General features: G+C 37.9%; 1 protein-coding gene and 1 long non-coding RNA gene across 2 annotated transcripts; one reads left to right on the top strand and one right to left on the bottom strand.

The window, feature by feature from the left end:
• Positions 1-10,769: 10,769 nt before the first annotated feature.
• On the top strand, positions 10,770-23,315 carry TRAT1 (T cell receptor associated transmembrane adaptor 1). Its single transcript, XM_023943155.2, has 6 exons — positions 10,770-10,920; positions 16,193-16,303; positions 17,787-17,823; positions 19,208-19,269; positions 20,576-20,634; positions 21,777-23,315. Exons 2-6 carry the CDS (start codon positions 16,201-16,203, stop codon positions 22,056-22,058), a joined length of 543 nt encoding a protein of 180 aa, XP_023798923.1. The 5' UTR covers positions 10,770-10,920; positions 16,193-16,200; the 3' UTR covers positions 22,059-23,315.
• On the bottom strand, positions 12,142-19,841 carry LOC147654382 (uncharacterized). Its single transcript, XR_015285120.1, has 4 exons — positions 19,673-19,841; positions 15,544-15,653; positions 13,881-14,139; positions 12,142-12,182 (listed from the first exon to the last, which is right to left on the bottom strand). It is a non-coding gene; the product is annotated as an uncharacterized LOC147654382 (long non-coding RNA).
• Positions 23,316-25,083: the final 1,768 nt, after the last annotated feature.

Here is a 25,083-nt window from a genome sequence, read left to right on the forward strand (position 1 = left end):
TATCCAAAACAGAGACATGCATGATCTATCCAGCAGCAAAACCAGCTGTCCTCATCTCCAAAGGCAGGCACAAATGCCCTTTCCTTACTCTGGAAATGGAGCATCTGGGCATTTGTTCCACTGTATTCACTGTAACTCAGGCTGGTGATGGAATATCACGCGGTCTGTAAATAGACTCAGGGCCATGACGAAAGAGAATCAATTTCTGGGATAACAGGAAGAAAATAACCCCAAATATACATACACATAAATCAAGGACGCTGGCACATTTACATGAAAGTGCTATAAATGATGCAGTACCGAGCAGAACTCTGTCTTTTCTGAGTTGCCTTTTAAGTCTCTAGACTTCTAAAAACAGCATTATTTTTCTTCAAGGCTCTTAAGTCTGGCTCTAGACGTTGCTGTAAAGACAATGTGTTGTACGAAATTATGTAAATTTATTAAGAATACTGCACAATGCAGCCAGTCCAGAACAACAGTGGTAAGACCACAAACCACAAAAAGTGGCACTGACACCACTGAGGTATCAATACACTGCTATGTCTTTGAGCTGTCCATCAGTTTCCCTACCAGAGGGGAAACAAACTAATCAACAAAATGAGCCAAATATTTCACCCCCACCCCCAAAAAATCCCAAAATCTCAGGGAGGTACCTGTCACCTGTACTGCTGCCTTAATTTCATAATACACCTGGTCAGGAGGTATTATTCTTCAGAGTCCTGAGATTGAGTCTTTAAATCTCTGGCACGAAAGGTAACCAACCCACAGCAAACCACACAGAGAGAATTAAGACTTCCTGAAGAATTAACTCCTCCACAGTTGTTCCCTTTTTAAACCCAGAGAAACCCCTCTTTTTTTGTTTGTTTGTTTGTTGTTACTCTTTTTGCCTTTGTGTAGGGCCTGCTCTGTTTCCTTGGCAGGAGGCACAGTATTTCCTTAGAGTAGGTGAGGGGAAGAAGGATGTAGTGGCAAGATTCAACACTTCCACATTTTCACATAAATGGATAAGGTTTATATCTCCATTACCTATTGCCCCTGACCTGGCACAGTCCTTATTGTAAGGGCTCACTTTTGGTCTTGCAGCAGGGTTCCCAAAGATTTCAGGAAGGATGCTGTCCAAGAGCTCCACCACAGAGCTTAGTACCATCATCTGAGACTCAATGCTTCTGGCTACTTTAATGAAATATGGCTCATATCAGGGGGCCTTTGTTATCTATCCTTTATTGAAATGATTAGAGTCCTGCTCTGTGTTTTTCACTCACATATCTTTATTTTTTACCTCTTTCTCATCTTGAATCTTGCCTTCCTTTCCCTGCAGTATTGGCCAGTTGTCCTTTCCAGCAAGACTCAGGATCCCATTCAACCTTTGATGTAACAGAATCATTGTTAAATTCAAGTATCCATAACCCAAGGAGTTTCCTGAGAGCAAAGGAAATTTCAAAATGTGCTGCTGAAAAGCATGCACAGAGACTTTGTAACTTGCTGTCTCAGTCTGCATTTTCACAATTTCTTTCTGAGCTAGAACATTTGCCTTGAGAAAGCGCTGAATATGGCATGAAGATAAATACAGCTTTGGCACTCGGTGCACTCTGCTTTTTCATTTGTTATTCTAATGAAGCAACACAAACATTTTTCTCCTGACAGAAGCCATGTATCTGATAGCCCAGAAAATCCCTTTCTGTACCTTAAACACCTCTCTCAGAAATGCCACCCTGCTGTGGTAAACCGAATTATGTATCTTGACCTGATGTTTACTGAACATATAAATTGGTTTGTTTACAGTCTATGCTCTGCTCTTTTTAGATAAAACATTCTTTGAACAGAGAAGGGAAGAGGAAATGGTAACAAAAGTGTATTAGAATTTACTAGCACTGGGAAGATTCTAGCTCCTGCCGAGGGCATGGGACATGTTCTATTCTTAAAGGTAGAAAGATAATACAGAACAGAACTGACCAGAAAGAAATGAGCTTGAAAAGCTCTCCAAATTAACACAGATGTCTGCTGGAAGGATCTGATGCTCTGGCTGCTCAGCTTATCATCATAAGAAAGCTTTTGCACAGGACAGATGGATGTATTTACCATTTTAAAATCCTCTAATTAAATCTTAGTTAGGGTTAAGCTAGTAGAAAAGTCATTATGCTTGCCAAAAATCACAGGCATTGAATATAAAGCAACACAGGTATTGATTCCACTCCAGGATAACAAACATCCTCTTCTCTGAGCTACAGCAAGGCAGCTGCCAATTAATGGGCAGCCTCAGTGTGCTGGTGAGGGCAGGGAAGGATATGGCTGATCTGTACAAAATAACGCTGAAGTGAGATAGGAGCTCTTTGACCTCTGAAGAAACTAGCTGCCTCTAAGAAATGCTAGTTTCATAGGTGACACCTCACTACTTGGTTAGCATTCTCTAGGTTTAAAAGATTTGCTCGTGCTCCCCTCCACCTCCTGTTAGGAGATGTCAGTGATGCGTTGCTAAAGGCTCATGCATGCAGCCAAGGCTCTGTTCTTTTTCCTATTAGGGCTGTCAGGTCTCTCATCTGAGCTAAGACAACCTTTCCCAACTATCTCCCATCAAATGCTTCACTGTCATCAGAGCTTTCCTTTGTGAATCAATGCAGGGGAGACACTCCAGCTCTGCTCTGCTGGGAAGGAAGCCATGTCAGGAAAGACAGTGCTCAGAATGCAGCCTGCCCATAGCAAAGTGCCAGCTGTTCAGCCCAGAGGGAGTCCCTCACCCACCACAGCACCAGGATGCTCAAAGCAGCAGGTGTCACACCAGAAACATCAAAACACCAGAAAAGCAGAGATGTAAAAGGATGGTAATTGTACTACTAGCCAGACATTAGCAAGATGCCTGATAACAATGCTCTGCTCCCTCCTTTGCCTCTCTAAACCTGAAAACTAACCATTAAATCATCCATATGACATCTTTAAAAGCACTGGTGTCAAAGTGAGAAGTACAGGTAGTATTTCATATTTACTTTGTCAGGCTCTCTACAGCCACAGGGAAATATTACTGAGTTGATACAATAAGTCATGCTATAAACCACAAACTTGTTAGGTAGGGTAGGAACTGCCTCACCCCAGGAATTGTAGAAGTACTAGTACAGTGCCCTTGCTGAAAACCTGCACATGTTTATATATAAGTGCATTAAATCTTCAGATTTCTCTAGTGCTAAATCAGACGTGAATTAACGCTCTCAGCAAGCCACTGGAGACCTGAACTTGCAAATACAGTAATGCAAATAAAGGAAATGCAGAGCCAAGACTCTGTGTATATACACCACAAATCTGTTTGCACAAAGAGAAAAAAGTTACTCCAGTAAGTGTGTGAGAGAAACTGTGTGTAATTACCTGGACTCAGCAGAAGCCAACCTGCATTCCTCACTGGGTATCACCCTTCCATCATGGCTTTAAACAACCTCACAGAGCTGCTGCTGGGTAAGCAGTGCATTCTAATTCAAGGCTGGGTGTATGATCATGCTCTGTATGGTGCATGGTGTTTATTGGTTTCACTTTATGATGAGTTTTGTATGTTTCAAAGACAGACAGTCCTGTAATAATACCAGGCTTTAAAAAGCACTTCAGTAGATTCTTTTTTGTATGGCTTGTCTCTGGATTTCATTGCCTAAAATAAGCAGGCACATTAAAATACAGAACTCCATTATATGATAGCAGTGAAAAAGATTAGCTTCAAGTGGCTGCATTAAGGTATGAATCGTGCACCCAATTATACATTTAACCAGTGACATCGAAAACTTAGTGTGGCCTCAGAGCTTTTTCCTCCCAATTGAAAAAAAAAAAGAAGCTATCAACAGTCTCTTTAAAAGAACCTCCTTAGCCTCCAGTTATGGAGAAAGAAACTCTGGGTTTTGATATCAAAATTGCATGTTTGTTCAACAGTGTTATCACTGAAAACTTTTGATGTACACTGGAAGTTAACAATGGTTAAAAGAAAACCAGTCATGTACATATGGACAAGATTCCAGCTTTTCTTTGCACACCACAGTTTTGCTATTGGTACTGAGCTGAGCATGACTCCAGGAAACTAGTGCAAAGCACATCAGAACCTGTCATCTCTGCGTGATCCGGTGACCCTCTGTGAACCGTCCATCCAAAGTGATTGTGTAAAGTCATGATGTACATGGTCTGAAACACAGAATAAAAACATTCAGTAGGAGAAAGCCACAAACCAGAAGAGTCAGCCTTTGCCACATTTTTTTCTCCCCAAGTAACTGAAAAAACCCAGCCTGTGACTGTTCAGCTAAAATGGATAATTGTTTTCAAAAGTGACAGAAAATAATTTACACTCTCAATGGTGCTCTAACTCCTAAAAAATGTTTCACTTCAAGTAAAAGGTAGAGCAATGTTTGAAACCAATGCTTTATCTGGGATACTTGAGTCACAGAAAAGATGAATAGTTTAAAGCATGCATTTATTTATGTACTGAGAAGAAACTAAAGCTCAGTGCACAAAGATCAAATACTCTAACACTAATCTGTTGCTCGTCTCACTTTGCTTTCAAGCTTCAGGCACACTGGTACTTTTTTTGTTCCCTCACTGAGGTGTGGGTACAGCATTTAATCCACCTCCCTTTTCCTCTCTAACCCCCATAATTACTTAAAACCATGCTGCCTCTTTATTAGGGAGGTGCAGGAAAGGTTGGGAAATGGCTTGATCTACCTGCCTCCTCCGCTTGAAGGGATTGCCATCAAGTTCCTGAGCTCAACTGAGAAGAATCTTTCTTTTCAGCAGCAGAACCTAAGGAGTGTTCTATGAACTACATAGCTATGGCACACATTCTGCTAAAATGACAGCCAGTTTTCAAGATGGAAATGCCATCTATTTCTGCAGTGCTCACATAGAGGGATAGCACTGCTGGCTGCTTTGAAGTCATTCAACTCCCATCTTAGCCACAAGGTCTTTGCTCCCCCTGGCCATATCTGACATGGAAAACTGAACCTACGTGCACATGAACATCAGTGGTGATGTGGAAGGATGTGCATCTTATTTTACACATCAGTTACCTCAGTATCTGAACAGAAATCTCTAAATAGCAAACAAATCATACAATTTGCCATCACCTTTAAATATTAAGTAATTTTGTTCTTTAGGTTATAAAAAGAGAAAATGCACTCAGGCAATTTCTTCATCCCTGGATAGTGCTACAAATAAAGCACTGACTAAGCAACCCAGCAAGAATTTGTTGGCACCAATAATAGCACACAGAGCAACTCTTTCCTAGTCATTAGCTATGGAAGTGGGAGCTGCACACAGACAATAAAGAAGACAGAAAATACTCCTAAGGAACACGTTTCATAAAAGAGAAAAACACCTTTCTTAGCCAAACTCAAAATAAGAGTTATTAAGGACAGAACATGAATAAAAAGAACTTTAGTAGCCTAGATTATAAACAAAACAAAAATCAAAGTAATGAGATTATTTTGCTAGGTCAAGGTAGCCACAACAGAACTTTTTTAGAGCCTATCAGTGTTTTGGCAATGCCAGACTTTTGAAAGAATACGGTCCTGTTAACCACAAAGCTTTGTGAAATGTGCTGTGAAATTTCTCTTGGGAAAATTCTCTTGGAAAAATTTGTCATAGAATCACAGAATGGTTTGGTTTGGATGGAACATTAAAGATCATCTAGTTCCAAATCATAGTCCTCCCTTAGCAGCTGCAGCATTTGTGCATGACAGAATAAGGCCACCCACAATACCTAAAGGGGTCCATGACTGCATTTTTCATCTCTCACACAGAAGTTCTGCCTATGCCCTGCCTGCTTCACACAGACACGTTAATCAAAGACTCTCCTGTGCTCAAAGAAAAGTCCTGGAACACTACCTGCTTTGGCCTCTGAGAAACACCAAAATGTTACATGCCAATGTAGGACAGTCACTTCATAGGCTTTCAACATTTTGTGGGACAAGACAGTCATTTTCCATGCACCTGTGTTCTAATTTTCTGTAAAAGCTAACAAGTCTGACAGTTTAAACTACAAGAGAAGCAGCGTACCCTTTGTTGTGCCCAAATGTGCTGCTCAACAGGAAGTAGTAAGAAAACAATGTTTTAACAGCCGTGAATGTGGCAAGATGTGCACTTTTGTCTGCTTACCAGAAAGTTCTTTAAATAGAATAGAGATGTAACCTCAACACTGTTAAGTTGAAAGGTTCAGTAGTTAAATGATTCAGTTCAAATTCATTACTCCAATGCATCAGTGGCCACTTTTCAAGGCTTAGCTTAGCTTCACAGTTATTATTTGAAATCTTTTTCTTAACTTATACACACTCTAATTAGATCTAAGCAGTCATTAAGATGCACTACAGAGATACCTTACTGGCAGATATTTGAAATCACAGAATAAGTTGAGGCAGGCTCATAATTTTTTTTAATTTCCTTGTCATTGTTTCTGACTTGTCAGACATGTGCACTTTACTTCCATTTCGGTGGTTCTCCTACTGCCCCCTGGCAACTGCATCGTGTGAGGGAAATAGTGTCCTTCTAGATAAAATTCAGGAAGGATTTCAGAGGAGAAAACCGTGTAGCTCAAGTGCTTTCACTTGCAATGTCATGGCAAAGTGAGGTGGGAGCATTCATGTATACACCAGAGTCTGACTTGTAACAAGAACTCTCCACAAGACAGCCTAGACTATGTCTCCATCACATTTTAAAGAGCTCAGAACTTTTCTTGTGCCCAGAAGGACAGGCCAACGTGAACCATTCTGTGATAACACAAGCTTCAAAAAGTGGTGGAAGAGACAGTGTTCAAATGCAGAGACAGCCCCCCGAGTTACAATTCATTACCTGCAACGCCAGTCACTCAATAGAGGGCAGGAGTTGTTTTTCCCAAAGTAAGGGCTATTTTCATTCAGATTTGTGGCTGGGAACACTCAAGGCAGAACAGTTTAACTCATTGGAACACAGAGGACAAGCTTCTGACATTCTCTTAGTCATGGTGAGGAAGTCCACATGCAGGCTAAGCTGGCTAAGGACACACTGCAGGAGTCAAGGTCAGGAGTGTCCTTGTGGCTGAGGACACAAGAGCAGGAGTCAGCTTCATCACTTCAGCAGTGAGGACAAGGGAGCAGCCAGTTTATCAGCTCAGGCCATAGCAAGGGACTTAGATTGTTCAGGGTGATTCTCCACAAGGCTTCAGGCCACGTGTACACGAGTCTGGGTTTTTTACACTAGCTCCAACAGAGCCACATGGACATGCTTGTGGTAGTCCCAAGAAACTGTCCCAAGAAACTTTTAAAAGAACAAGCTCAGTTTTAAGGTTGCTATTTTGCTCACAAATTCCTCTTGCACTTTGGTCAGGGTTGATAGAGTTGTAAGCTTGCTATCAAGCACAGAGTGGAGCCTGCTGGCTTCACTAGGATGTCTCACAAGAGGAGTAGTTGCAGGGCCAGGCCTTTGGCTGCCCAGGGGAAAGAATTTTCCCACACCCTTGTGTAAGTGTGTCAAGAGGGAGCTAAAAAAATCCTAAAACTGGGTAAATGGATTATAGCACTTTAATAGGAAATTCATTCTTATTGTAGCTATTGAAAGAAAAGTCACTAGAGACTACCTCACTCTCAGGATACAATGTCTATCTGAACAGAGAACAAAATCTAGTGAAGTCAATGGAAAAGCCACATTTTATTTCTGCATTCTGGTTTTGAATGAAGTGGCATCTGTTTTGTTTTCTCTCTGCTAAGTACACAGGGACTGCTCTATCTCAAAGTGTGCAGCACAGAAAACTCCACCCAAAACTGCACAAGTATGCAGTGTTAGATTTCAATGGAAATTTTTCAGTGCAGAATTATCAAGATAAGAAATTTTCTCTTTATAGTCCTTGATAATAAGGTTTTGTAGCATTCAGAAAAAGAAACCTACCCAGTGGTTTCCCCACAGGAAACCCATAACTGCTTTTAATAGGAGCCACAATTTTAGGGGTAGTTAATGAGACAGCATTCTGCTTAACATTTTTTTTTTTAAGTGTTAAAAAAGTTTTACGTAAAATTGTGATTAAAGGCAGGCTTGTCTACAATGCAAAAAGGACCCTGATTAGTTTTTTATCATTAATTACAAAATTCACTGTGAGAGAGAGAAGAGCTCTCTGCAGCATTTGAAGCTCACTTGAAAGGTCTCTCTCTTTCTGGCAGCTATTTTAAACCAACCTCTCTCCTGTAGCACTGTTCCTCGTTTGTGTTCACTGCACAAGGAGACTGCACCTGACATGGAAGCAAAGAGTCACATACTCAGCTTAAAAGAGCAGTTCTACTTCTCCAATATGCTTGTGAGACTAGAACTGTGAGAGCAGACTCCACTTCAGCATAAACCCAAAGAAAAACATTTCTTCTGTAGTTACTTTGCCCAGAGAATTCTGAAATTTCATTATTAAAAGTAGATTTCCATTTCAAACAGAAATACAATTTACATCTTGCAGCAATACCTATTCTTTTCAAGACTCCTACTACAAACAGTGTCTCTTACATTCTTTGCAAGGGGATTTCCACTACAACACTTAGCACAGAAACTGATATGATTTTTCAAAGAAAGATTGCAATTTGAATAGTAATAGAGAAAGTAGGCATTTGAGGCCTGATGGTGTTATCAGGGGTGCAACTTATTTCACCTTCAGGAAGCCAGAATAAACATGCATTCTGCAGTCTCAGAAAAGCAAAACTTGCTGGCAGCTTGCATGCATTGCAAAATGTACTTATACACTGTTTGCTTGACTCCATTTCAGCACAGACTCACTCCTTCATATACATCTGTGCACATCAGTAGTTAATCGTGCTCCATTCACCTTCTCCAAGAACTTGAGTAGCACGAGCTATTCCCAGCCAAGGCAGATGTCCACTTGAGAGAGACTCTTGTCTCGAGATACCAGCATCATTTGTTTACCAAAGATCACATAAGTAGTTAAGCAGGCAGAGACACTTCACCAGAATTTGCACCCAGGAATTTATAGCTTGGGGACTAAAAAAAAGAAAAGGAAGAAATGCCTTTGTATGCAATAGTGGGGGATGAAGTAGCATTACCTTATGTCCTGTCTTTCCAAATATAGTCATGATTTGTCCTTGTCTCTGTTATCCTGAATAACAGCACTTTAAGCTGTCTACTTGCTCCCTAAGTCTTTTAATGTAGCACTGATACAAAGGAAAGGAAGAAAAAAGAAGCCTCATATTCACAATGGATTTTACTGCCTGAAGTGAATATTTTCTTGCTATCTAACAGAGCCTTCTGTCTCTTGCAGGTTGCCCAAAATAGCATCCCAAGTTTGCATTTATTCCAAAAGACTTTGCTTTTGCAGACATTCGAAGCTGCTACAGTACAGCAATGATTTGCTCTTGGAGAGCAGAATTATTAACACACTGGGAGGACTACAAACCCAGAAATCCCCCGCTACATTCACAGTATTCACCTTTCCATTATGCTCCTAATTACCTCCAAAGGAGTTTATTTCTTGTAAGCTTCTTGTTCAGGCTGATAAGCATTTTATTCTGAATCCCCTGCAGATCTCAGATTTACTCCTCGTGCTCTTAGCTGAGAAACTAAGCAACTGTCTTCCTTTTCACAGTGCACATCTTCCACCCTTTCCAGTTTCTCTCTCGGTTCAGTATCCTTCTATAAGAATTCCCACCATTTTAGTATTTTCAGATTAATTCCTCCTGCTCTATTCACTTCATTATGATAAAGTTCTGAGTAGTTAAAAGTGTAGATCACCCTTAGATTTGAATGGGATATATTATATTAATCAAGACTAATCTGTTCTTTCATGTTCAAATAAAATGTCAATCCAGTAAATTATTTCTTAAGCATTGATCCAAGGCAGTTAATACAAAAATAATAATCCAAAGTAATAGCATCCCAAGTAAACCCAGATTGCAGAGGACATTTTCTCACATTGGAGTCTTTCTTGAAGAGCAGAGCTTTACCTTGTTCCTTAGACTACATTTTGGGCTATTTCAGTTTATGTATTCCAAAAAGACAAACATGGTCATGTGACTCACATTTTTTTCCTAAGAAACCCCTCCTACTTCTACGTTATACATCGTAGGAAATAAAACTGTTTCTGAAGAAAAAACCCCAAAATCCAAACTATACCTAAAACATCAGAAGTTAACAGAAAGTTTCTTTGACAGTGCAAGCTTCCTCTTGAAGAAGCTCCTCCGATTCTGAGAATAAAAAGGCTTTTCTACCTAAATACAGACTTGTTTCATTAAATTCTAAAGACAAATACACAAGCCACACGCTGATTTATCCTTTTTTCCACAGCTGTCCTGGACTGTGGCCCCAGATTCATAAACTCTAAAGAATGGAGGAATGACATTATGTTATTCTAACCTGAATTTCAAGAGCTGGCAGTGTTATTATTCCCTCATCATGCCTCTGAATCCTGTTGTTGCTAAACTCTCAACAATGTTTTTCAGACTTGGCTTAGAATGCCTAAGAGAGGAAGAGTCACATAGCACTCCTAGGCAAAATAGTTCTGTAACTTAGTTTAAGAAGTATCTAAATACTTTTGTTGAATTCAGCATAACATTAAACCCAAGAAAACTTAGAGTGTGGGTATGAATATTCCAAAAGCAAGTTTGTATCACAAACAAAACTAATAGTCCTGTGCATGTTCCTCTGAGGCAAGACAGGTAGACAATAAATGCAAAGGTACACAAATACTTTAATTCTCTCTTGGAGACAAACACTGAAGGAGAATGTACGTTAACTTGTAAAAGCTGAACCACATTTCCTGTTTATAAGAAAGGAGGTGAAAATAAAAGACTGGAGAGATTTGAGGTTGACGGCAACTCTAAAGACAGGTTCATGCTGCCAGGTTCCAAACAAAAAGAGTACCCAACATCTGCCAACATAACTTGATTTCCTGTTGGATAAAGGGGAAATAAAGGGGAACATTCCTAGAAACAACAAAACCAGGTAAGACTTATTTTGTAAACCTGTCAGCATAGGGCTAGTAGAACCACACTATGGTAGATTAGCAGTCTTCCAAGAAGGTGGCTCAGGGTGCTAAGCCTTCATTAATTAAGGTTTGGTAACGAAGATTAAGCATTAGCATTAGTTTTATGCTGAAAATACTGTGCTGTGCACCTTATTTTACGGTGTGCTGTTTCCTTTCTGAAGTATGACGTTGATATCTTACAAAGCAATTAGTTGTGCACTAATTAATTGCAGTTTAAGGAATCTTTTTCAGATAATTAATCCTTTATTAAAAGCTCACACAGGTGGAAGCATTTTTAATGCTAATTTAACTTTCATCAGTCTCTTAATGGATTTCTTTTTCTGAGGACCATTAGTACAAAATATTATTTATAACAACATTTAAATGGAAGGGGGGAGGAAAGACAGATTTATCTAATCTCTAAGAAATTTGTGGACAAAAACAAGAGGAAAGAAACTATTTTGTGCTCCAGATAGTCACCATAAATCTGGTAGCAATTAATCTGCCTCTGTGGATAACGTGTTACCACAGATGGCATGTCCAGCTAAGATGGTGTCTGTGTTCCTCACTCTCCTTTTCAGTTCAAAACCCTGGTACAAGTGTGCTATTTCCCTGTTACCCTTTGTGATGGATTGTCCAAACAAAATTCATTACAGCAAGGAGGAACAAAATGTAGCACTTCTGCTACCTAGTCTTATGTTGTTAAGAGGACAAATATCCAACAGGAATTGTTAAATCTGGCTCCGCTTCCTGCAGGTAAGTACGGGATTATGTCCACTCCTTTGAGCTGCAATAAAATATATAGCAGAAATTCATCCAGGAAAGGTTAGAATGCTTTGGAGGCTTTTGTTTTTTTGGTTGGGTTTTTTTTCTTTGTTTGTTTGGTTGGTTTTTTCGCTTCTTTTCTCTCACAGCCCTCCAGTGACAGTGCAATGAACCCTGAAAAGAGAAAACTTAAGAACAAAACACCCAAACTTTTTATTCCCACGTCTTGTCTCTGTTGGTGGAGAAAATTGTCAATAGAATTTTAAAGAGAAAAAGCACAATTAACTACGTATTTAGAAGGTCTTCTGTTTGTATTTTGCGGTGTGAATACGGTATCTTCACTTTATAACACTGTAAAATACACTAGGAGTTGTTGAGTTACCCCATCCCTAAAGTCAGAAAAGTAAAAACATTATCCAAATGCAGTAACTTACCTATGACAGATGTTCTACTTGGAGGCTACCCCAAGTTTAACCTAGTTTTCACAGAGAAATGGAAGAACAGCAGCATAAGAACATACCATTAATACTAGAGAGAGTCTGATATTAGTTGATCAAAATACTGTTATCTTTATAATTATTAAATATACTATTCTCCACCCACACATCCCAAAGTCTTCTAGTACTATAACAAGAATTGCTGTCCCTCTCATGAAACCTTTGGGTATATAATGAACTTTTTCCTTTTACAGAGGAGCACATTACTTTAAGAACAACTTCAGTATTATTTCTTGTAACAAACTACTACCATCCTTAAGTTTTCCTATCACAGAAAATCCTAATGGAATTTGAGCTCATTGTTTTAGAATCATAGTGCCCTATTCCCAAGCAGACTAATTATTCCATATGATTTTTTTCAAAAGATACAACAAACTTTTTTTAAAATAGCCAGTTTGATGGCTTGAATGAGAACGCCCCTGAATACAGTGTCATGGGTTCTCTGGACTAACTACATGTTACATAAAAAAAGATTAATATAGTTTTGCTCCATTTGAAGATAGATGGCTTGAATGAGAATTAAAATTAGAGATTAGACTAAAAGACACCGTTTCAAAATGGAATATAATTAGTCTAATAGACTTGCTGTTTATTTCTCACTCACCATCTACAGTCTCCTTATCTTATTTTTGTCTTTAGTACAACCTGTTAAACCATGAGATGTTGCATCTGCTGTTGTACATTTAGGGAGAGCAATACAGTTATCTCTGGGGACAAATTGTTCTTCATACAGTTAGTCATCTTTCCTTCTAATGCTGCTGTTGTCAAAGTAGTTAGTATCAAAATAATGCAGTTATAAATGTAAGCAGCACTTCAGAAACACCTATAAGAACAAGATGACATGGGAAAGATCTGGGAGTTTGGTATCTGTAAAGCTAGGCTATAAAATTGGAATTTCTCATATTTTCTATCTGGGTAATATGATTAGATTGAGACTAATGTCAGAATGGCATAGAGCTCTCAGAACAGCACATCTCCAATCGAGGCCTTTACTATGGTTTTATGGGCTAAGTATAAACTGCTGTGGCTTTGCCCATATAAGTAGTGTTGTCTGACAAACAAACAGCTAGTATTACAAAAACAAACAAACAAAAATATACTGAAGTCACACATATGTTTGTATACATTCTACTGAAACACAAGCAGATGTTTAAGTCAGTGTTGTGGAAAATAAATTTAAAAATAAACCAAGTAGTTTTCATCCAGGAAGAAATTTAAATGTTCTTTTCTTAATCTACCCACACCCATGAAATTTCCTAAATCATGCTTAAGAAAGAACTATAGAGTGTGAGATGTAAAAACACTGGCATGTTTTATGAGGAATCCAAGTTGAATATCTTTTTTTTCCTATAATGTTTTTAAAGTTCTTGAGAAGTAGGATTGCTAAAATACTATAGAATTTGAACTTGAAAACTAGAAGAAAAAAATTTTGTCCAACCTTTACTGTTTTCCAGATAATAATTTCAATTTAAGTCAAAAGCTGAATCAGGAAAACAATACTTGTCAACAAAAAGTGGGCCAGTCAAGGACTGAAAATAGTCAAATTGAAACTAAGAGTTTTCCTTCTACTCTGGAAACACCAGGGAAAAATTGGATAACTGAATCAGAGAGATAAATAACAACATTCTATATGAAGAAAAAAGAACAACATTAGATCATAACTGTATTTTAGGTACCTGCAGACTCTTTTTATTCCAATGAACTGCAGTGTTGTGGTTTGTGGCATGGGCTGTCCAGGGAGCTGGTGGAGTCCCTGTTCCTGGGGTGTTTCAGGGAAGACTGGACGTGGCACTGAGTGCCACGGTGCAGGCAGCAAGGTGTTGTTCAGTGACAGGCTGGACTCAAAGATCTCACAGGACTTCTCCAACACAGCTGATTCTGTGATTCTATCACAGCTACTTCCCTTCTCTTAGGCCACAATACCGCTTTTGCTCCCTGGAAAAAGGGTTTGTAGGAAAGGAAAAATGAAATGAACATGAGAAGAATGGAAGCCGATCACATCAGAAAATATAAAAAACCAGGAGAAGAATGAGAGATAATTCTGATTATTTTGGCACAACAGTGAAACTTGAAATTTGTTGTCCTGGACAGACTTGTAGTTTTGGACAGGTTTCATGGGATGCAATATCAAGTGACTAATTGCACAGTAACCAGGTTCCAAAGACTGGTGATTCTTGATGCGTCCTGACAACATCTTCTCAGCAAAGGATCACCCATTCTTTTAATTCCTTCCCTGAAAATTTGGAATGATGTATAGCTGCTCCATGGAGATGTTGTCTCTCCTCATGAATCTCTGTATCTCATTGCAGAAAAGTGCCTTACAACATGAAAAGTAGCATTGCAGTGAGAAAGAACTCCCAAATACCTTTGGGAGATCTCAAGTGGTAGAAAGGAAGGGAAACAGGATGTTTAATTTAAAAAAAAGAATAAATGGTCTCTGAAAGTACCATGTGCAAAAAAAGTTAAAAGTCTGACAGAAAATGACAACTTATTTGCTTTGCTTTGTTCCTTTTAAAAGAGAGTTCTGATCAGGAAAGAAACCTGCATCTCAGAAGCCCAGGTGATTTGTGATTTTTTACTACCAGGGCTTATCTTATCTTGTTTTGTCATTATAAAAACATCTGGGGGTTGGAATAACAAAACAAAAAGAGCTTTGGCAACACCAACACAACGAGGGGTCAAAACCTGTAAGAAGGTTTTGAGCTGGAGCTGGTCAGTCAAGGAACAAAGCTCTGCCTTCTCAGCAGGAGCAAATGCATTGCCACCCTTCCTGGCCAGCAGCATGGAAAAGTGCATTCCTCTACTCCTCTAACTCAGCTTTACTTTAGAAAAAACCAAAATGTCAGCTTCCTGAGGGACTCCAGATATGTCAAAAAGCAAAAAAATGCATTAAGGATCAGTATTGTCCAATCCAGCCCCTTGACTGCTCTGCTCCAGCTACACATCTCTTTTTATGCACTATTAGAGGAGCTCATTAGTTTTGGGCACCAGGCTTTATTTCAAACACTCCTAATCTCAGAGAACATGAAACATACCTCTGGGGAAAGTCAAGAAACAAGCTGCAAGCTCCTTGCACTCATTTATTTGTGTCGGTGCTTCCTCTGTCAAGGAAGGCCATTCGCAGCAGCGCTGATCACCCTGGCCGCTAGACAGCCACAAACAGGCTCTTTTCTTCAGCATGGTTTGGTTTGTGGTGGAAAATTTGTATGATCTAGGTTAATCAAAGAATTAACTAAATGAAAAAAATAGATTTTGTGCAGGTGAGCTCTTTCCTGTCTTTGTTATTGCAAGGAGAGGCAAGTTCAAAGCAAAAGACTTGGTTGAAATAAGTACACCTACCTTTTACCAAGTGATCTTCCAGGAGCTGTTCCAACTTTTCCTTGCAGCAATACTTGGGGCTCCACTGGTTCCCGCTGATGCTTATCCTTTACCCTGACTTCCTCTGGTTTCTCAGGCAAGAAAATAAGTACAAGTGGTTTTAATAGATGGAAAACAATGTTAGAAAACACAAACAAATTTTGACTTCTTTTGCAGGGATTGTTAAAACGTTACAGTCTTAGCTACTATTCAGAGACACATCCAGCAAATTTGTTTTGACTAAATTCAGAACTACTTTCATGAACTCTAGAATTTAGCTAAGAATTTACTTGATTTACCACAAATACTAACTTAAAGACAACTGCAAAAATAATTTCAAAGTTATTCAGTAAAATTACTTTTTTATTAATTTCTGATTTTTACTTCAACTTACAGGCAAACCAATAGCTTAATCTTTGGCTGAATTCCTATGAAACAGTATTTCTGCTAACAGTTTATTAAAGTTGCTTTCTTATTATTTAGCATCTGGTTTTGATATTAATTATTTAGCTTGTATGGCAGTAGCTGTCAAAGAGAAAACAACAAAATAGCAGCTTCAATTACAGAAAGCAAAATTCAGCCAAGCACAAAGAATATTGTTAGACAACACAAACAGTAAATTTTCTTGCAGTTACAGGAATGGATTGCCATTTTTCTGTCTGGGGAGTTCTGGCCTTCCTTAGTTTGGCTCTGCTTGTTTCATTGACATTGAATATTTCACACTGTATAAAAAAGAAGCAAGGTAAGTAATGTCTCTTTGAAAGAAATTGAGTTTCAGTGTTTAAAGCCATCCTTACTCAGAGATATTGAGTTGACTTTTATTTTGGCAAGAATGGTTTTACTAGAGAGGATATAGCTTTAAAAAATTTTTAGAAGAGTCAGGTATGATTACAGAATGATTGCTAACTGACCAATCCACTGCTAAAATCAGCTACCCAAATCCATTCTCTGAAGACAAAACAGCAGAACAAGAGGAATTTAGTTCTGACTAAATTTTTAAAGTATATTTTAAATACACTTTAAATTTATGTATATTTATTATACTTTAATTTATTTTATGCCTGCAATTTCCTTTCCTAGGAACTATATGTTTCCTATCCCTGCTTATTTATTTATACTTCCATTTAAAAATTATTTTAAGTAGACACATTGATACAAAATACATTTGAGGAAATTTTGTTCTCCCCAAATTCCTGAATGCTTGTTTGAATTTCAGATTTCATAGAGACTTTATGTCTTAGCAGTGGACTTTGGAAAAACCTTCTAATTGCTTTTCATAATGGGATTCTACTCTATTTCTTAAACCAATGTGTCTCTCATATGACTACAATCAAACTCTGGTTTTGTTTGAAATTATCTTTTACTTTTTGACAGATTGTGTCAGTGCAACTGGTCTTATGCATGCAATTCTGTGGTTGGGAAGTTGTACAATCCTCACCATTCCCTTTACACAGGGAAAACTGCATCTGTATTAGAGAATCAGATAGTCAGAGGATATTAAGAGAGTTACTGGAGTGTTTTGGGATGGGTGTGGGTTGACTTTTTTGGTTTATTTTGTGTTTTTAGGATTATTAGGCAGATGCTACAATGAGGAAGAATCACAGTCATTTACAAAACTAACCTGACCAAGGTTTAGGTCAGAGTGGCTGATGCTGCATTACTCATCAAATTGGAGCTTACTGTGGTAAACTCTGGAGTCCTGGAGCAGAGCTTAAAGTCAGGCATTCCTAAATTATTAATCAAGCTCTAGCATGAAATCTCTTTGTAGCCATTGCATCTCTGCTTCAGTTTCTTCATCTGTGTGGATCACAAGATCTCTTTTTCAGACATGCCAGAAGAACTAGTAAAATAAATAAAACCATCACTTTGTAATATTAACATGATTTACCTCCCCAGACAGAGAAAATCCGAGAGAAAAAGATGAGCAAGAAGCAGAAAGTGGAGGAAATAAAAAAACGAATCACATGAGTTACAATACAGTTTTTGGTACTGTAAACTCATGTAGACTTTGCAGCCACAGCACAGGGCCACAACACAAACATTTCTTGTATTTGACAAAAGTATTTGAGAAATGTAGAGGGACAACTGAAGATCCTGAGAGCCAGAGCTTTTAACTGTGTTCTCTAAAACAAGATCAAAAGCTTGCCTGTTGAGACAATTATCTGAAGTGTCCTAAAGTAACGTTTCATTTTCTCTTAACTTTTTCTTTTAAATAAATTTTCCAGCTAAAATGGATAAAGACTACGAAGAGAACAATCCAAGGTAAGTTGAATAAAAAGTTTCTTTCTGGCTAGGGTAAAATATATAATAAATAATGACAGACGGCTTTGGAGGGATGGCATAGAGGAAAATTCAGTATTTCATGCAGTGTACTTGGAAATGTTGGCTGTAGAAAAAAGTTTTCAAAAAAACCCAGGGAAAAAATTTCACGTGAAATACATCCTCCAGTCATTTTATCAACAATGAAATAATTACATGCTAATACTATAATTTTCTCTGAAAGTACAAGATACTGAGCTAAACCACCATTACCTATCACTTAAAGTCAATAATGCTATAATAATTTAAAAGAACTCTCAACTTTCACAAAACAGTGACAATTATAGTCTGATAGTTAATACTTGTGAAGCAATAATTTACATGTATTTACATTTCATAACCACCTCTTACACATGGCATCCAAAAGCCATAAAACAGTCTGTTTACAGCTGCAGGTTACCTCATGATCTGTTACACAAATCTGTTTCAAGTCTCTCTTGCTCTTATGCCATACAGGAAAAAAAACCCCAAGCAAAGCCCAAATTTTAGGAAACAGAAATGGATAGTCTCATCTCAACCCAAATATAAAAGGCCCTTGAAACAGAAATATAAAATCCTGCTCCTGTTACACACACCAATTCTCAATTACAAATTTTCTTGAAACTGGGAAGTCTCTATTTGTCCATTACTGCCTGTTCAGATGAAAAATACTGAATGTGGTGTTAGAGCATGACTTCACACCCTTGACAAGATGTAATATCTTACAGTACAGTAGGAAGGTTACACAGCGCTTTCCCACTAACAATTCCCATTTCACAAACCCACTTAGAAACATTTTCAAGTAACACAACACAAAAACACAACATACAATTAAAAATGCGAAGCTGAACTCTGCTTTGGACTTCTCTGTGTTGACAGAAGAATTTTAGCTGAACCAAGAGGGGCCCTTTTAAGAACATCACCCCAAAAGACACATATGGTGCTCCTGTTTGTATTGCAATGTGGTCTCAGAGGATGTGAACTGGGTTCCTTCCAGTGATCACTAACATTTCTTACCCTACCTCAAACTGTAGCTTAATCATGCAGTAGTCTTGAGACTAGCTTTGTGCTTAATGAAGTGACAGGAAAGAAGAGTTCAGTTCTGGGCTAGGTAATAAATCTCTCCTGAGAGTACCCATACTGCCAATTCTGCCCCTGCTGATATCTTGGATCTTGTTTGTAAGATCACATACAATCTGCTATATATAAATATACATGCACAGTCTGCATATGTGCATAAAACATGTGCTAAAATAGAGTTATCTTGGGGTTAAAATAGACTTATTATATTGGGTTGCTAAATAAAGCATATTCTGTGAATTGAAGTATTTTTTCATTCCCCTTGTAGCTATGATGGCTATCACACAGAAGATTATCCAGTTTATGGCAATCTCAATCAAGATATTTTAGGTAAGCTTCATTTTAGGAACATGTGTCTATACAGTGGCTATAAAAATGTATGATTAAAAAATGACTGACTGACATATTTTGCATTTCTCAAATGGCAAACTTGAGAATCTACATCTTTTCAACTATTGATATAATTGAAATCATTAAAATGTACTTGGGAGAGAAATGCAAACCTTCATACTGCACTACTGTTTGTAAGAACAGATATCATACAGAGTTTGATTTTTTACAGTCCATATGGTCCTGCTCAGCCAAGTATCTCAAAACAAAGAGCTTGTCTAAATGTAAAGCTGCACTAACTGAAACAACAGCTTGATCCATGCCTATTAAAGCAATCTAAAACACAAATTACTCACGGTCCAAGGTCAGTGCTCCCACAAAGCAGGCAGAAACAAACACATACCAGTTCTCTGCTGTTGCTATCCACATATCATCACCAGCAACACTGACAAATGTGCTGAAGCCCAGCAGCTGAATGGTGGGCAGACAGCTTGGCTTTGCTTTGCTGTGCTCAAGTTAACAATCCTTGGCAGAGAGACACCACATTAAAGGCTGTAACATCACAGGACTGCAGCGAGAGCTAGATGTGCCGAGGGTTTCTCTCTTGAAGCCCTTATAGAGTTAAGGCAGTATTATTTAAGTAACAAGAACACAACATTTTCTGCAAACCATAATTGGGGCTAAGCAAAACTAAAGCACTTGAACTGCAGGGGGAAAAAAAAAAAAAAAAGCCCAAACTTTTTCATGCACAGTTTGCATAAATTTAATCAGTCAATACTCAAATGCAGTGACATTGTAAAAGTCTGAAAACTGTAAGGAAGTAATCTGTTTTACTGGTGGCTAGAATGAGATATGAGAAAATCACTAGAACCAAATTTACAGAAAACTGAAGTAGACTCAGGAATAGAATTTAATTACCAGCTGCTGCAACTCACAACCTCTTTCTCAGCCAAGGAAAAGGCTGCCTGTGCTGAAAAATACATCAGTATGTGGCTACCTCTAAATTGCGAGAAGTCCTTCCATCACTCTAAAATGATGCCCATGTACTGAATTATGAGAAACCTCTCCTTCGTATGAACACAAAATGATTTTCATTTTCACAGTATGTGTCTGAGTTCTTTAGCTATTTACCTCTCTATAATTAGAGGGAGAGAGATCTGTGTGTGATTTCAAAACAAGCACAAACATCCTACCAAAGCAAACTGGGGGGAGTGCATTCTCTAACAGAAAGACTCTGTTGGTCTGATCTTTTAAGACTCAGTAGTGTGGCTTAATAAAAAGATTTTTCTACTTTGATAAATTACAGAAGAATGTTGTTACGAGCAGATGAAGTCCCAGCCTCAAAGACCAGTTAACCAGCTACAGGTATCTTTAATTTTAGTTATAGATTTCTGAGTTAGGGTAACATGGTCTGTCTCAGAGCTCCTTTATTTATCCTATAACAATATATAACAAAAATCTTCACACTGTCACAAAAATTACCATGCATTAATATCTCAGTTCATCAAGGCATTTCAGTACAAATTTGATGCCCCATTCAATTTGAGTCATTAATAAGGAAGCATAATTATAGACAGTTCAGTTACACACTATACAGCATAATAAAGCTCAGTCACAGATATGCAGATCACTTGGAATTAAATTTGCATCCATGGCCATGGCTTATGTAAAGAATTAATTTTATTTGGTTTAGTTATCAAACAAGTGAAAACACAAGCTGCATCACTTGATGCTCATGAGGCTCTCTTCTGTCCAGTGCAAAATCTATATGCCTTAACCAGGCAAAGATTGTTACCTATTGATTTGTACTTTGTTGAGATACCTGTATGCCTAAAAGCATGCAAGCTTCAAATGAAACTTGCCTGACATTGAACCATTCCTAGCATCAATTTCCTGAGTCGATTGCCACATATTTCATAAGGACTGATTTTCAGACTTTCACAACAGGGAATTTCCAGCAGGAAAAGAACAACCTTTTAATCTAGACATTCTAATGTCAGTAATCATTGATGGTCTGGCTTGCAAAGCACAAAAAGCCAAGAGAAAGACACAAAAAGCATACATTTTGCACTGGAAATGAGATCGTATCTACAGACAAGAATCATCCATCTTTGGTTTTCTGCACAGATAAAGCCTGTTAATAATGTTGTTAATAACCACATTCTAACTAAAAAATAAGTGAGAAGAAAACCAGATCAAATAATGTTTTGCATCCCAAAGAACCTGGATTTATTTATTATATCAGCTTCCCTCCTTCCCACAGAGAATTTTTCCAATGATACCTTGATAAATTTTTCCACATTGCCACTGAGCCATTTACCACTAGCTTATATTGATCTGTTTTTCATTCTCCCACAGTTTAATCATTTGTACTTTTAACAAACTGTTTTACAGGTAGTTTAAGCAAATTTCAGGAAGAATTATGATTAGTGTAGACATACTTGAAGCCTTAGATATAAATTTAAAGCAAGGATAACTACTGAGCATTAACGTGAATTTTCTGCCAGGTGCAGTCTGCCAATCAGATGTGTTATGCCTCACTTGATCACAGTGTCAAGGGAAAACGCAGAAAACCAAGGAGAAAGAAAGATCCTTCATTGGAAGAAAATGAGGAAGAAAGATCATCTAATCCCATGGCAGCTTCCAAAATTATTTACCTCAATAGTGAGCAGCTGGCGGCCGAAAACACGGCAAAAGTAGAAGCCATTCATGATGACCCCATCAGATTAATGGGCTTGATTCATAGTAAAAAAGGGGAGAACCGAATAGGTAATGAACCAAATATGTAACCATAAAGTGAGATTTGCTTTCTCATTCTGGGGGAACAAGGAATGATTAGAGATAATATTCTGGAAAGCTGACATATTAATCAGTGGTATGAAATGGGTAAGTTAAGTGTTCCAAACTGTCTGCCAAGCATGTTTATAGACCAAGCAAGACATAGGTCCAGGCTGCCACTCATGGATCTGCTCTTCTGAAGACAATGTAAAAGTTGCAGAAGTTGGTACTCAGCATTCACATGGAAGTGATTCCAGTAAAAATTGATCCTGTTCTAAACAAGCATCAGCTTTCAAGCAGTCCTAAAAGACCTCCTCACTGTCTATAGAGCTCTAGCAGAGTACAGCTTATTCCATATTGACTTCAATACTTTTGAAATGAGATTGTGTTTGGTACTTGCACACTTGGTGATTAGTTGTTTTTACCCATTAAGAACAGATCTGTTGTTCCACACTGTGAACTTTCTGTGACTGGTCTATGGCAATGACTGGAGAATAATTGAACAGCTGATTTAAAGTAGTAATTGTACATATCACAAGACTTAGCAGTATCTTCATATAGCCTTAAGTTTCCTCTAACAATATTGGAATACGTCTCATATCTCAATTCCTTATTAGTGTAACACTGTACACAGCTGTATTCAAGGGTCCACAAAGATATTATAAAACCATCTCTAACAATAAATCTAGGGAGGATTTCTTCCTTCTAATACTCTCTGTTATGTTTACATTCCTATTGTGTTTTCCACTGCCATCCTTACAAACTGTTTTACAAACACAAAAAGCTTTTTATTTCCCCAAACCCTTCACTTACACTGTGCACATTCATTTGAAGACTAAACTCTTTAAATGGTAAGTTTTATAGAGTGGGTATCTATTTTTATATTCTGGGAATCATTAAGTAGTTGCTGCAGGAAACAATAAAGCAAGTTGATGTGTCTGCCTCTAGGTGTCAGACACTTCTGACTTCTCAAGAACACAGGCTAGAAGAGCCTTTAAAATCCACACAGAGCAGTGCCAAGGAGCTTGGAACTCTGAAGCACACAGAGCCCCAAAGCTGTGTCAGGTCCTGAAAGAGATAGACCTGGAAAAGATCCACAGTACAGAGGGCCAATACCTAACAGCAGAAGTGGATGAAGACATCAAAGGATGAGACAATTTATGGAGAGAAAAAAAATCAAAAAAAATCAGTGGTTAAATTCAACCTGTCATTTCAATCTGATAACTAATTTAATAGAAATAAAGTACCCACTTCTATCACTGACTGTACATGTAACAGTAAATTCACTTCATGGGATTTAAGTCTATTTAGTTACCTTTCTATTCTAAGTCTTCAATGTTTAGTCCAGCTATGTAGTTTGTTCAAAGAGCAGGGCATTTTTGTAAACATTCTCCATATACATATATATGTGCACACACTTCCTTTCCACATTTAATAACTATCTCCAATAGAATTATTGATTGTGGCTCTCAGACAGGATGATCTTTAATAACCTTATCAATTATTTCCAAGGCATTTCTAATACTGCCACATTTAAATTTAGCTTTATTCTTTTGGCTCTTTAACCTGTATCTGCTTAAATAAGCAATTGAGCGACCTAGGTTTTTTATCATGAGGTTTTTTTGGAGTAGTTTTTTGGGGTAGCTGAATCCTTACATGAAAAAACATGTTCAACACAGTTTATGTAGGTCTTTCTCTAATGCTTTGAAGATGGAACAATCATATTCTAATTAAATTCTTTATATATAAAGCAAGTTTTAACTAATTACAATATAAGAGGAAGGGTTCTAGGTTTACACTGTCTCAGTATCCTCATCTGTTTACCACTGTTCTTTAAAAAAATTTTCACAGGAAAGAGAAGCAGTGTAAAGTGTTTTTTATTAACAGCAAGCTTAGCATTCAAGTACCAGTTCAATGGAAAAGCAAAGAATGAGTAAACAAGAGGAAATTGGTGGAAAAAGCAAAACTATTTGGAAGGGTAGAAGAATGGAACTCAAAACACAAGAGATCAGGTAGCACCATTAACATCTTTGTAAGTTCAGAAAGATGTATTCCAGCAGTAATTATAGCATTTGATAATCACTGCAGGTGTACCTGGCTAAACAGTATCATTAGGAAAAACAAGACTTCTGCTTATATCATAATTTAAGAGTCTGCTCATTCACATGGGTGTAGGAAGATCAACTCTAAAAATAGAAACTTTCTCCCTTTTTTGCTACTGCTAGCACCCAAAACATGGCAAAGATTTTCCAAGAATGACATCTTTAAATTATTTCAAAGTAATCTTCATGAAGACAATTTTGCCATGTTGAGTAAACAAACTTACCTTCCTTACCTGTGTGAGCTGCATTAAAGCTGCTGTGTAGAAGTCATATCTAGATTCAGAACAGGTCCAAACCCCAATTCCAGTTGACTTCTAAGTTACTTTAGAACAGAAAACAATGAATTATGCAGTCTCTCAGTACTGGTATATCAAGAAATACTGGGAAATAATTACCTCAAAAAAATCTAAGAGGAAGACAGTTCATAAAACATATTCCCTACAGTGCATCCATGTCTGGAAAACGAAGAAAAAAAGAGACCCAAGTGCATTTCTAAAAGACAATATTTTATTGTTGTCATGGAAAGAAATGTAATATCCAAATTATAAAGGATGGAATGTGTGTGCAGAAGTTCTTATTGCAGAGAAAACATCACTAGAGCTGGTTTCTTGTCCTATTCAAGAACAATACTTCTGATAGGATTTTGGCTTTACGAGCCAAAATAAAATTCTCCTGTGTGTCTGTAAATAAAGTAAAGCCAAGGAAAACCAATCCCTTCCTTTTCTGAAGTTCAGAAACTTAACAAGGGGCAGTGCTGATAAAATATCAAGTGTCTGATCTGACACACACCACTAACACAATCCCCTTGCCAAGAAAGGCCACAGTGGTGAAAACCTGTGGGACCCTCATACCTCATTCTCATGGATTTGCTCATGCAGGTATACAAAGTCCTCCTGAGAATTCACATAGGTGAAATAAAAATGTTGAAGGCAGA

This window comes from Cyanistes caeruleus, chromosome 3, assembly GCF_971803275.1.
Source record: "Cyanistes caeruleus chromosome 3, bCyaCae1.hap1.1, whole genome shotgun sequence".
Lineage (NCBI taxonomy): Eukaryota > Metazoa > Chordata > Aves > Passeriformes > Paridae > Cyanistes > Cyanistes caeruleus.

Bases quoted from the DNA above. Each gene is read 5' to 3' on its own strand.
- TRAT1 (XM_023943155.2), top strand. From the start codon at position 16,201: ATGGATTGCCATTTTTCTGTCTGGGGAGTTCTGGCCTTCCTTAGTTTG. The intron at 16,304-17,786 runs GTAAGTAATGTC...TAAATTTTCCAG, and splicing joins CTGTATAAAAAAGAAGCAAG to CTAAAATGGATAAAGACTAC. The intron at 19,270-20,575 runs GTAAGCTTCATT...GATAAATTACAG, and splicing joins TCTCAATCAAGATATTTTAG to AAGAATGTTGTTACGAGCAG.